Source organism: Macaca nemestrina, chromosome X (genome assembly GCF_043159975.1).
Source record: "Macaca nemestrina isolate mMacNem1 chromosome X, mMacNem.hap1, whole genome shotgun sequence".
Taxonomy (NCBI): Eukaryota; Metazoa; Chordata; class Mammalia; order Primates; family Cercopithecidae; genus Macaca; species Macaca nemestrina.
In genome coordinates this window covers 51,557,712-51,571,741 of record NC_092145.1, presented here as the reverse complement: position 1 = coordinate 51,571,741, position 14,030 = coordinate 51,557,712, and the positions used below count along the sequence as shown (strand labels likewise).

At 42.2% G+C, this 14,030-nt stretch overlaps 1 protein-coding gene across 1 annotated transcript; it reads left to right on the top strand.

The window, feature by feature from the left end:
- The first annotated feature begins 9,629 nt into the window (after positions 1–9,629).
- LOC105499748 (histone H2B type W-T-like) lies at positions 9,630–13,001 on the top strand. Its single transcript, XM_011772525.2, has 3 exons — positions 9,630–10,657; positions 11,080–11,138; positions 12,368–13,001. The coding sequence occupies exons 1-2, from the start codon at positions 10,167–10,169 to the stop codon at positions 11,114–11,116; spliced, it is 528 nt and encodes a 175-aa protein (XP_011770827.2). The 5' UTR covers positions 9,630–10,166; the 3' UTR covers positions 11,117–11,138; positions 12,368–13,001.
- Positions 13,002–14,030: the final 1,029 nt, after the last annotated feature.

Here is a 14,030-nt window from a genome sequence, read left to right as displayed (position 1 = left end):
ACTGGAAGTGTAAGGGTGACTGACATAGACAAATTATAGGCAAGGGAGAGGAGAAATGGGTCTTGATATTGAAGACTGGAATGGGAAATGAATACATCTGATTATTCATCTCTGTGGCTGAAGGTGGGTAAAGAGCAATAAGTGAGCATCGGTGATCTAATGGTGTGTTTTGGTGAAAGAGGCACTAAAGGAATTGGTGTGCATCATGTAAATAACAAATTATAAGCATCATACCAAGGAAAATAGTAGTAGCAGATCGTGGATACCCTCATTAAATTTTGTCACCATGACCCGTATCAAGGAATTCCCATGGAAATACATGACTGAGGATTCAAACATATTATAGAAATACTAAGTTTGAAATTTTTTTAAAAATAAAATATACCCCTCTCAATATCCCAGTAATTAAAGATACTCTTCCAACTCATTAGTGTTCATCTGGGTCAACTGTTTTCCAAGTTATAATTTTTTGTTAAAAAATAAAAATAAAACTTCATGACCTTCAACTGTACATCACTGAGAAGATGGGAGCATCCGATGAGAGGAGTTGAAATCCCACTCTACACTGGATCACTGGAGGGACACAGCCACTGAGCCACAGCCATTGGTTCCACGTGTGCTAAGGGACCCAGCCAAAAAAAGCATCTTTCTGGGTGTATGTCCTTCAAGACTAAGGAGGAAATTTGTGTTTACATTCTTTCTGGGAGCTTCTTTTTCTGATCGTTTGGTCACAGTCTTGGAGGTTGAGAGATCTGAATTTATAGCTATGAGTGGAAATGTCTTCTGCCTACTCCATCAATAAGACAACAAAGGGAGTCAAATGAAAATCGAGAGATAAAAATGATTCTCTCTTTTCCCATCCCCAGTTTGGTCTCCAAGCTATTTGAAAGTTCAGGTAATAAAATGTTTTTTTCACCTCCAAGTACATGAGCCTGACAAACAAAACCCACCACGTTTATGTGGCAGGATAAGAATCCCACCCCAGTGTAGTGGCCAGCACAATGGGTTTGGTGCTCATTCTTGACCCATCACAGCCTTTCTCCTCTTTGATTGTGGCCCTCACTTCTGGATAAGCGGGGAATAAATGTGTGGCGGGGAGGATGAAGCTTGAAAGAGTGGCATTTATTCTTTCACCTTATTATGAAGGACCACCGTCAAACATCTGGGGTCACAGGCCAAATGGGCTAGCACCTGAATAGGGCATTAGTGGAGCACAAAAGCGCCTTGAATCCTCTTCACTTGCATCATCAATCCAGTCCCTGCCATGCAGCATCTCTCTGATGTGTGTGACAGGCCGGTCCTACACCTCATGGGCCTGCTACTACTTCCATGATTCTTCTGAAATCCTGAAATATGTCCATCATTTAACTAACTGTGCTCCCAAATCTACACAGAGGCCCTGGTGAACCACATGTGCTTTGGGGGATTGATGTTAGGCAAGGACTATTTGGTGGACCGGATGCTTGTTGAGGTATTTTGTCATGAACCAGGGGGAATTTTGTGTTAATGAGGAATAAGGTACATAATTACTGTGCTTGCTATAATCCTCGGACTGGCAGAGTGAATTCTGTCCCTTCCAGGAACTTGGTATCTCTTCACAAATACATCATGGGCCTTCCTTACCAGAGTTCCACACTACTCGGTTGAATCTGACACCAGCACCCACGTTGATCTCCCCAGTGTCGCTCCAGTGCCTGGTCCATCCGACATGGCATTAGCCTTTGAGTTTGGCAGCCTGTCACAGTTTAGTAGAAGTAATGATTCTTGAGGTTAATGTACCTCACAGGAAATACCTCGAACTGTAAGGAAATGCATCATTGATTTGCTTCACCTTACTCAGTCTCCATTTGAGCATGAATTCAAATGAAATTGCATAAACAAGTGTTTCGCCTAATCAAACTTCAACGGAGTGGAATGTCTGACAGGCAGAGTTGCCTCTTGTTCTTAACATTCACTGAATTACTTTTATTTGCAAATGTCTTGTTTTGTTTTTATATGCTTTCATTACTCTTGAGTCAATATGCAGGAATTGGATTGCCAGGTCACACGGTAAGTGTCCGTTTAATTTCCAAGGAGCTGGCAAATAGTTTCTGAAGGGCTGTACCATTCTCCATGAGCACTATCAATGCATGGGAATTCCAGTTGTTCCACATCTCTGCCAACATTTGATATGCTCAGTCTTTTTGTATTTCTATTAATGTTATTTTTAACAGTCCAATCTTAACTGTTTGCGTTTATGGGATACAATGTGATATTTTGAAATACGTATTCAATGTGGAAATATTACATCAGGCTGATTAACATGTCCATCCCCTCATTTACCTATCATTTTTCTGCTAAGAGATACGAAATTTACTTTCTTGGTTGTCCTGATTTACACAATCCATAAGTACTGACTGTAGCCATCCTGCTGTGCAATAGATCTCAAAACATACTCATCCTGTGTATCTAGAACATGGCACCCTTTAACTGGCAACTCCCCATTTTCTTCCTCCCACCCTTCCCAACCACATCCCAGCCCCTGGGGAGCCATCTTTCTACTCTCTACTTCTATGAGTTCAGCTTTTTAAGATTCTACCTGTAAGTATGGCGTTTGGTATTTGTCTTTCTGTGCCTGGCTTATTTCATAACTTAGCATAACGTTCCCCGGCTTTATCCACAGTGTGCCAAATGACATACGTTGCTTTTGTAAAGGATGAGGAGCATTGTCTTGTGTCTACATACCATATTTTCATTTTCCATGTACCCAATGATGAACTCTTAGTTACATTCTGCATCTTCACTATGGTGTATAATGATGCCGTGAACATGGGAGTGCAGATATCTCTTCATGGTACTGATTTCATTCCCTTTGACTATAGACCCAGAGCGGGTATGTGGGATTTCCGGACCATATAATATTTGTATTATTCCGTTTTTTGAGGAATTTCCACACTGTATTCCATAATGGCTCTGCTACTTCACATTTCCACCAAGTGTGCACAAGAGTGCCCTTTTCTCTGCATTCTCGACAATACTGTTATGACTTTCATCTTTTCTGGTAAAAGCTATTCAAACAGGTGTGTGAGGTGACATCTCACTGTGGATTAAATTTGCATTGCTAGGCCAGGCGCAGTGGCTCATGCCTGTAATCCCAGCACATTGGGAGGGTGATTCAGGTGGATCATGAGGTCAGAAGTTGAAGAGCAGCCTGGCCAAGATGGTGAAACCCCGTCTCTACTGAAAATACAAAAATTAGCAGGGCGTGGTGGTGGGCGCCTGTAATCCCAGCTACTCAGGAGGCTGAAGCAGGAGAATAGCTTGAAGCTGGGAAGCAGAGGTTGCAGTGAGCCAAGATCGTTCCACTGCACTCTAGCCTGAGAGACAGAGAGAGACTCAGTCTCAAAAAATAAATAAATAAATAAATAAATTGCACTGCCCTCGTGATTAACGTTGCTGAGCATTTTTAATGTACCCACTGGCCGTTTGTGCTGCTTCTTTTCAGAAAGTCTATTGAGGTCCTTTGTTGATTTTAGAATTGAATTATTTGTTTTCTTGCTATTGCATTGTTCGTATTCCTTCTATATTTTGGATATTAGCCTCTTATCAGATGTACAGTTGATAGTATTTTCTCGAGTTCTGTAGGTTTGTTACTGACAAACGAGGTCCCCTAAAAGGTGGTATCTTTCCCTGGTCGGAAAATCACAGGTATAGGGGATCTTTAATGAAGGGATTGGGCATTAAAAGCACGGGGAGGAATACTCATGTCTTTTCTCTGAATAGGTGCAGAACTTCTCGAAAACAGATGCCACCTTCTTTATTGTCCATTCATGGTTTCTTTCAGCCATTGTCATGGTGATTGTCAATCTTCATGCTGCTGTTGGGCGGGTCAGTTCGTATGGTAATTAGATTATAATGAAGTTCCAGGTTCCTCAAAGATCAGTTGAACTGTCACGTTGCATCCCATCAGTCTCGGCTGCTTTGGTCACGATGGTGAAATTCTGATGTCAGGCACCCTGTTTCCTAAAGACAAGCAGACTTAAGGCAGGGTAGAAATTTAATTAGGTCGTGTAGGCATTGCATTGGGTAACAGGTTGTCTCCTCATTCTATTATTTATTTATTTTTATAAAAATGTTTTTAAATTGACACCATCACTTTTGTCCACTCTTCGCTTTAGTTGCCTACGTTTTCAGGGTCATATCCAAAAAATCATTGCCCAGGCCTATGTCATAGAGCTTTGTCAAAATATGAAAGTTGAATGGCTACAACACAGAATTAAAGAAATTTTAAATAGCAGAGTAGGCACAGTTGGACAGAGAATTGGAGAATGAGAAGACAGATGTAAAGTCGCTATGAAAATTTCATTGGGACATAACACATGAGAAAGGAGTGAGGAGAACTGATAAACCTTAAGGATTTGACTAAAAAGCACATAGTATATCCCATAAGTAATACTGGGCAAGTTGGGAAGAATTCTTATCAAAGGGAAAATAGCTGGTAATTTTACAGAATTGAAGGAAGACCTGATATCCTACTTTCAGGGAGCACACTTGTACCCATCCTTCTAAAGCTTAAGAAAAGTAAAAACAGAAGTCACAATAGCTGAGAAAAGAAAAAAAGACAACTACAAGGCCTATAAAGTAAGAACAAATAGTTTGGCAGCCAACCTCCTTATTTCAAGAAATAAAAGCCAAAATCAGAGGAGATGTGTGTCAACACAGAATGTCATTGCTAGCTAAAGTATTATTTGAAAATGAGGCTGTGGTAGGTGTGGACGAGCCAGTGTCCCCTTTAAGGATGGATTTGCTGTTTCTGGAGTTGGGAAGGCACGCAGCTGCCAGTCCTGAGCTATTAGTCCTTTCCGGTATTTCTGTAACTACTCTTACCTGACTTGACCATACACGCTGCCTGATCCAGGAGAAGTCGAACGGTCTGGTATTTTGGCACAATGGCGAATACCCTGATGGGCCCCTTTATCTTCAGATCTCACCCTGGGATCCCAATAGGATTCCACTGGCCTTGCACTGGAGACGAACTTCTCCCTACGCCCACTCCTGCCTGCCTCCTGACCCTTCCTCAGCTATTGACCCTAAATAAGTTTCTCACACACTAAACTTTATTTCAGAGTCCATTTCTTCCAGGGCCTAATGATGAGATCTGAGAGAAATGGAAAACTCTTAATGTAGATACCAACAAACACTTTGTTAAAGACACTTCTGAAGAATGTCATTTAAAGAGATGTAAAATGATCACAAGAAGATGATTGGAGGTGCCAAGAAGGAAGGGCAATAGAATAAATTAACAAGAGGAGTAAAACGATGATTGTTTAAAACTGACGCAGGAGAAATGCAACAACAGAAAAAGAAAACCCTTCAGGATGATATCCTTGATAAGCATTGATGCAAACATCCTCATCAAATACTGGCAAACCGAATCCAGCAGCACACCAAAAAACGTATCCACCACGATCACGTGGGCTTCATCCCCGGGACCCCCATGATGCAAGGTTGGTTCAACATACGCAAAGCAACACTTATGATTCATCACATAAACAGCACTAAAGAGAAAAACCACGTTTATCTCAATAGCTGCAGAAAAGGCTTTTGATAAGATTCAACACCCTTCATATTAAAAACTCTCAATAAACTATGTACTGAAGGAACACACCTCAAAATAATAAGAGCCATCTATGACAAACCCACAGCCAACATCATCCTGAATGGGCAAAAGCTGGAAGCACTCCCCTTGGAAACTGACCCAAGAAAAGGATGCCCTCTCTCACCACTCTGATTCAACATAGTCTTGGAAGTTCGGGGCTGGGCAATCAGGCAAGAGAAAGGAATAAAGAGCATTCAAATAGGAAGAGAGGAAGTCAAAATCATGTCCCTGTTTTCAGATGACATGATCCTGTATCTAGAAATTCCCATCACCTCAGCCCAAAAGCCTCTCAAGCTAATAAACAACTTCAGCAAATCCTCAGGATGCAAAATCAATGTGTAAAAATCACCAGCACTCTTGTACATCTACAACAATGAACCCGAGAGACAAATCACGAACGAACTCCCATTCACATTTTCACAAAAAGAATAAAATGCCTAGGAAGACAGCTAGCCAAGAAAGTGAAAGTTGTCTACAAGGAGAACTACAAACCACAGCTCAAAGAAATCAGAGGTGACACAAACAAATGGAAAAATACTCCATGCTTTTGCATAGAAATAATCAGTATCATTAAAATGACCATACTGCCCAAAGCAGTTTACAGATTCAATGCTATTCCCATTAAACTACCATTGACATTCTCCACAGAACTGGAACAAATATCCTAAAATTCACGCAAAACCAACAAAAGAGCCCAAATAACCCAACGCAATCTTAATCAAAAAGAAGAAAGCTAGAGACATCACGCTACCCGAGTTCAAACTATACTCCAGGGCTACAGTACTGGTACAAGAACAGACACACAGACCAATGGAACAGAATAGAGAACCCAGAAATTAGTATTATTGTTATTATTATTATTATTATTTTGAGACAAACCCAGAAATTAAGACTGCACACCTGCAACTATATGATCTTTGACAAACCTGACAAAAACAAGCAATGTGGAGAGGATTTCCTATGCAATAAATGGTGCTGGAGGTGCTGGCTAGTCATATGCTGAAGATTGAACCTGGACCCCCTTTCTTACATCATATACAAAAATTAACATGATATGAATTAAAGACTTAAAAGTAAAACCCAAAAGTATAAAAACCCTGGAGGACAACCTAGGCTACACCATTCGGGACATGGACACCACTAACAGGCAAAGATTTCTTGACTAAGATGCCAAAAAAAATCCAACGAAAGCAAAAATTGACAAATGATATCTAGTAAAACTAAAGAGCTTCTGCACAGCAAAATAAACTCTCCAAACAGTAAACTCACAACCTACCAAATAGGAGAATATTGTTTCAAACGGTGCATCTGACAAGGTTCTAATATCCAGCATCTGTAAGGAACTTAACCACATTTACAAGAAATAAACCAACAACCCCATTAAAAAATGGGCAAAGGACATGAACAGACATTTCTCAAAGAAGACATACATGGGACGAACAAGCAAATAAAAAAGGTCAACATCACTGATATTAGAGAAACGCAAATCAAAACCACAATGAGATACCATCTCACGTCAGTCAGAATGGGTACTATGATGAAGTCCAAAAATAACAGATGCTGGCAAAGTTGTGGAGAGAAAGGGATGCTTACGCACTGTCTTTGGGGGAGTGTAAATTATTTCAACCACTGTGGAAGACAGTGTGGCAATTCTCGAAAGACCTGAAGTCTGAAATACCATTCGACCCAGCAATGCCATTACTGGGCATATTCGCAAAGAAATAGAAATCGTTTTATTATACAGACGCGTGCATGCATATGTTCACTGCAGCACCATTCACAATAGCAAGGACATGAAATCAACCCAAATGTCTCTGAACGACAGGCTGGATAAAGAAACTCTGGTACCTATATACCATGGAATACTATGCCTCCATAAAAGAGAATGACATCATGTCCTTTGCAGGGACTTGGATGGAGCTGGAGGCCATTATCCTTAGCAAACTACTGCAAGAACAGTGATATGGTTTGGCTGTGTGTCCCCCACCCAAATCTCACCTTCAATTGTAATTCCCATACTCCCCCCATGTCAAGGGTGGGACCAGATGGAGGTGATTGAATCGTGGGGGTGCTTTCCCCCATGCTGTTCTCAAGATAGTGAGTGATTTCTCACAGGATCTGATGGTTTTAGAAGGGGCTTCCCCCTTCGCTCTGCATTCTCCTTCCTGCCACCACGTGAAGAAGGACGCGTTTGCATTTCCCTCCACCATAATTATAAGTTTTGTGAGGCCTCCCCAGCCCTGTGGAACTGTGAGTCAATTAAATCTCTTTCCTATATAAATAACCCAGTCTTGCCTATTTCTTCACAGCAGCGTGAGAACAGACTAATACAAGCAGAAAAACAAATAACACATGTTCTCACTTATAAGTGGGAACTAAATGATGAGAACACATGGGCACATAGAGAGGAACAACACACACTGGGGCCTATCGGAGGGTGGAGAGTGGGAGGAGGGAGAGGATCAGGAAAAGTAACTAATGGTTACTAGGCTTAATGGCTGGGTGATGAAATAACCGGCACAGCAAAGCCCCATGACACACGTTTACCTCTCTAAAATACCTGTACATTCTGGACATGTACTCCTGAACTTAAAATAAAACAGAAAACAGCCTGATGCAATAAAGATTATGACTGTATTAAAAATTAAGGAAACAGGCAGGGCACAGTGGCTGATGCCTGTAATCCCAGTTCTTTGGGAGGCCGATGTGGGTGGATCACTTTAGGCCAGGAGTTCAAGGCCAGCGTGGCCAACATGATAAAACCCCGACTTCACTAAAAGTACAAAAATTAGCCAGGTGTTGTGGTGCATCCCTGTAGTCTTACCTACTGGGGAGCCTGAGGCAGGAGACTCTCTTGAACCCAGCAGGCGTAGGTGGCAGTGAACCGAGATCGCACCAATGCACTGCAGCCTGGGTGACAGAGTGAGACTCTGTCTCAAAAACAAAACAAACAAACAAACAAAAAACCCAGAAAAACAAAAGAATTAAAGAAACTAAAGAAACAAAATAAGGACTAAGGACTATATGTTACAATTTTGCATCACTTAGATGATGGGAGCATCCTGTGAGAGTAGGTCATGCCATAGTCACCACTGGCTCAGGCAATAAAGGCTTTCCAGCCCTTGAGCCGCCACCAGCCATGACTGAAAGTTTGGGGAGGTGATCCGGAAATGAGCCCATGAGAGCCTCCCTGGGATGTTTAATCTTGCAAATTGTGAAGAAAAATGATGTGGCTCTTTCCCTGTTGTTTGTTTGATTTTTTTTTTAAAAAGAAAACTGTCATGCTGACTTACTGATATGAATGCAGAGATTGTTGTGGACAGGTCTCTTGTGCCTTGTACCAAACTAAGAGAAGGACTGGCTTGCTAAACATTTAAGTAGATTTATAAAATCATCATTTGTAAAGGGGACTGTTCAGAAATTGTTTACTAGACTTCAGTCACAGAGTTTACCATATATGATGTTATCTAATAACAAAAATGAGCTTATTTGTCCTTCTTAATAGTGAACCGATTTACTAGGAGTAGAATAAATTGTTAAAGACATTACAGGAAATACACTTGAAAGCCTAACCTTTGAAATGACAGTTCATTGATGACCTTTATTTCTTCAGCATTTCTTAAGAATCTTTCTTGTTCAATTCCTGCAAATTAATGTTACTTAAAGGCATTTAAGGAATGTCTTTGCATATATTATCAGAGGCTCTTGAAAGCCATCTTTCTAACTTGAAAATAATTTTCATTTTGGAATCCCTGACTCTCTCTCTCAGGGGCTTCCTAGGATATTTAAGGTGATATTTTTTAACCCAGTACCTCTTAAACTTGTTAGCCATTTCCAGCTTCCGAGTTGTGATTTGTGGTTGTTGTTTTGTTTTCCTTTTTTAAATGTTTTTTTAAACCTGGTCAATGTTGAGTGTTGTCATGTGTTTTTAACAAAAGCGCCTTTCTGTTTCTATTGTCTGCTTGGAGGCTGAGGTATGGCCATTTCTCGTTCTGCTGATTCACGGAAGATGTTGATCAGAACTGAAGCTAGGAGCCACACCACCAGGTCCTTTGATGCCTAGGAACCCTCAGTGGCCATGTCAGGGAGTTCCTGCTCAAGCCAGGGTGGCTTAGCCCAGGATAACAGTAGATTCTGAAATGGGTGAGAATTGTTCCACACGTGGCCACAGTCATTCCTCTGGCATAATGGACTTGGGTTCAGGAGGTCTGTCTCTCTTCAAGGATCATGAGCTGAAATTGCTAAACTTTGGGAGTTTTCAGTGACACCCTTCAAAGTGCTCACGGTGTGGTATGGATCAACTGAAGACGGCGAACGTGTTTTTTCCCTGTGGGACATCTGTCTGTGTAACTTTCTCCGAGCTAGGCCACAAGGGGCGCTTAGGCCCGCAGATGCCTATTGTGATTGGTTGATGACATGCCAAGCAACGGGACCATCCAGTCACCTTCAACGCAAGTAGGTTTGCTGAGAGGCTCCCTGCGTGACACTTCATCCAATCAGACGTGAAGCTGGCCCGAGGCGTGGAGCCATGCTGCGTACCCAAGTGCCCCCACTTCCCCGATCCACAACCGCCATTGTCTGGTCCTGCCGTCTGATGGCTGCTGCCTCCGCCATGGCTGAAGCTTCCTCTGAGACGACCTCTGAGGAACAGCTGATCACCCAGGAGCCCAAAGAGGCCAACTCTACGATGGCCCAGAAGCAGAGCAAGCAGAGGAAGCGAGGGTGCCGTGGGCCCCCCAGGTGCCACGCCAACTGCCGCGGGGACAGCTTCGCCACCTATTTCCGCCGGGTGCTGAAGAAAGTTCACCAGGGCCTCAGCCTTTCCCGGGAGGCTGTGAGTGTCATGGATTCTTTGGTTCATGACATATTGGACCGCATTGCCACCGAGGCTGGTCGCCTGGCCCGCTCCACCAAGCGCCAGACCATCACCGCCTGGGAGACCCGGATCGCTGTGCGCCTGCTGCTGCCGGGGGAGATGGGCAAGCTGGCAGAGTCCGAAGGCACGAAGGCTGTCCTCAGGTACACCAGGAGCAAGTTTGCTCCCTCAGGAGTGCCCGAGTACCACGGAAACCCAAAGAGTCTTTTCAGAGCCACCCAACATAGCCCAAAAGACCAGTGGCTTGCTAAGGGAGGGACCCCACTGGAGGTTGGGGCGGGTGGTGCCCTTCTGACTTGGGGGCCATGTGGCATGTGACATCCTGCGATTTTTCAAGCATTTTTACCTCAGTACTAAAAATTGTCAACTCCAAAATATCTGTAGTGCAATTTGCTCCAAGAAAAGTAGCTGGTGTTTCTGTGATTGCGTTTCATTTCCTCAGTTTCCTAAATGGTCATTTTTATTAGTTTTGTTTGTAGGTTATCTTCATGGTGATATTATTATTGCATTGATCTTTACGTTTTTCTCTCTCATTCTCCTGTGACTGGATGGTGAAATTTTCCAGAACTTCACTATATGCCATACAGCAACAGAGAAAATGAATATGCTGATACAGGAAGCAAGGTAACCCTCCTAAACGTTTTCAGCCCCTATTCCATCACCAATCCATGTAAATAAGCAAATGCAGCCCAGTTACAGTGTACATATAGCTAAATAAAATTTTCAAGAGTCCATTACTTTCCGGCTTCCTTGACTCTGAGATCACTATTGCAGTTCATTTTTTTTTTTTTTTTGGCATGACAATATCTTTTCATTTCTTTTTAAACAGAAACCTTTGTTACCTCCAGGTTTGTGTCAGTAGGCTTAGGGAGTGTCCACGGAAATGGTTCATGCCCTAGTGTTCAGTGGTGCAGCCAAGTAGTGACCTGCAGTCTATGAGCAAAGTCAACTTCCCAATGTGGGGGGAGTGAAGCAGGCTGAACTCACAATAACCATGCACTGATATGCAGCCTGGTGATTGCGGGGACAGGGTTGTGATCTTTACCTGATGTTTTTGTTTCCAGTGCTTGTCATCATGGTCATTTATGGATATGAATCCAAAGCTAGGAGTAGTATATGTTCCTTGCCCCTAGCATCAAGTTATACAGAGCATGGTCAACATTAAGGGGAAGTCAGATAATGCTTATTTCCTCAAGAGATTTGCATATTAATATTCATGTTAATGTTAATATTGGTTAGCTTTCATTGTGCTTTCTTCTGGGTCCCAAGTCTTTGTATTTTTAGCACTTTTTCCTATAAGTGTATTGCTGAATTTTAGATCAGCCTCTGAATTTCCCATTGATTTCCTTCTTAATGGATGTCCAGCCACCCGAGAATGTGGACAGGAGAACGTACTCTGGGATTGCAACCCACAGGAATTTATTATGTTGTGCCTTGAAACTCCTTATGTCGCCATTTTCGTCAAATGTTTCCTGTGAATTTTGAAACATCTCATAAGCAACCCTTCTCTTTCATATGTAGAAACCAATAAAGGATGGCACTCTCAGTCAAACCATGAAATGAAAGCTGGATAAATGACAACAACCAAAATTTTCTTGAGCCCATCAGAAGTGGGAAAGAACCACCCTAGAGGGACCCAACACATAGCCACATAGATTATTCCACCTTTGACAGAGGACCATTTGGTCATGAGGGAAACGGGGGCAGGGCAGGAGAGTAACCAGAGCTTCCTTGAGTAGTGCAGTTGGGAAGCGGGGGAAGGTCACCACCAGAGCTCCACTTGGGATCCATAGAGAAAGGATGTAGAGCCAAGAAGTCCTCTCATCAGGATTTGTTGCTTTCTGTTTTTACAGAATATTAGAAAAATGTTATGAAAATAGTTGAAGAGAAATGCTGACTGCACAAGGAGACCAAGAAAAAAACCCCCAGGAAATCAGCCACAACTAAATCACTCTGGACAGCGCTGCCAGGTCGTCCTACATGTTCGAAGCAACACTTTGAAAACCAAAGACGCTTGGCAGAACCCTGTTCCTTTGCAGAGACAGAGCTGTGTACCTGGTCCAAAGTACCACATCTCACCCAGTGACTTACTTCTCATTATGCTAATTGTTTTGCTTTAAAGCGCCAATCTTTCTGTCAAATGGGACATACCAATAAATTTCTAAAGTTATCCTTGCATGTCTACTGGGTAATTGTTAACCCTGTTTTACTAATGCTCCTCGTTCATTTCTGAATTTACAAATGGAAAAAACACACTCCAGGGTAAAATATCCTAATGGATATGGTTTCTGAAAAAGACGTCAAATTACCCAGTAGACATGCAAGGATAACTTTAGAAATTTATTGGTATGTCCCATTTGACAGAAAGATTGGCACAGCACACCAACATGGCACAAGTATACATATGTAACAAACCTGCACATTATGCACATGTACCCTAGAACTTAAAGTATAATAATAATAATAATAATAAAAAACAAACAAACAATGAACTCTGATTGGGCTGTGGGGAGTGAAGAGTGAGACTTCAAGGGGACTGATGCCGGTGAGTTATAGGAAGAAAGAGAAAAAGGTTGCTTTGACGTGAAGATCGGCAGAGGACGCTCACACATCTACTACAGCATTTCAGCGGGTGATTGAGGAGAAGGGGAACCTAGTGAGCAATCGTGATGTCAAGCGGTGACTTACTGAAAACACAAAGTAAAGGAAACAGCTTTATGGCATAAACAACTAATAAGAAGTATTAATGTATGGAAAATAAGATGAATAAGACAAACATAGTCTAATCAATATTTTCATCAACATTCCTTGTACCGTAGAGTTCATTCGTAAACATGAGCAAGGACCCAAAGACAGTACAGAGAAAATGACATCAAAAAGTTTAAGGAACAATACCTATTCTAGGCTCCCTAGAAATGGAATCCCACTTGTTCAGATTTATCTGATTCTGCTTTTTTTCAGGCTAGAATCTTCTGTTTTTGGAGACCTTCATGCCTGGCCTCTGTGCATCGTAGGGATGATGGAATGGTGTCCGATGGAGCAGCACAAGCTCCACTCGGATCTGTGTCAGCCAGTGAGGCACCTGCAGCCGAGAAGCCACAGCCCAAAGTATGATCAGGTCTGCCGGTATGAACTAGGAAGAATTAGTTGTCCAGGGATGTTCAATGGGAGTTGAAGGGGAAACCTGTGATTAGAGGGGTGTGCTTCTTTGGTTCCTCGATGGGTTGTATGATTTTAATGCTGTTGATGGAGGTGTATTTTATTAGTTTTTCTGGTATAAAATTCTGAAAAAGTTGTTGGCCTTCCATGGAATTCGTGTGAGTCCGGGCCATCAGACAAGAAGTTGTCTACAGATCTTTCTTGAATACCCATATCTCCTATATCTCAATACCTAACTTCTGCAGAGATAGTGGATTGAATCTGTGAGCCACCTGCCTCACCTTTTTAGCTAATGGTTTTCCAGGCACTCCCTTGCACCTGTTTCCAGAGCAAGGTATCTGCATACTTTGAGTAGCT

Excerpts from the sequence above, each read along its gene's own strand:
- LOC105499748 (XM_011772525.2), top strand. The coding sequence starts at position 10,167 with ATGCTGCGTACCCAAGTGCCCCCACTTCCCCGATCCACAACCGCCATT. Across the intron at positions 10,658-11,079 it reads GGCACGAAGGCTGTCCTCAG|AACTTCACTATATGCCATAC; the intron begins GTACACCAGGAG and ends GAAATTTTCCAG.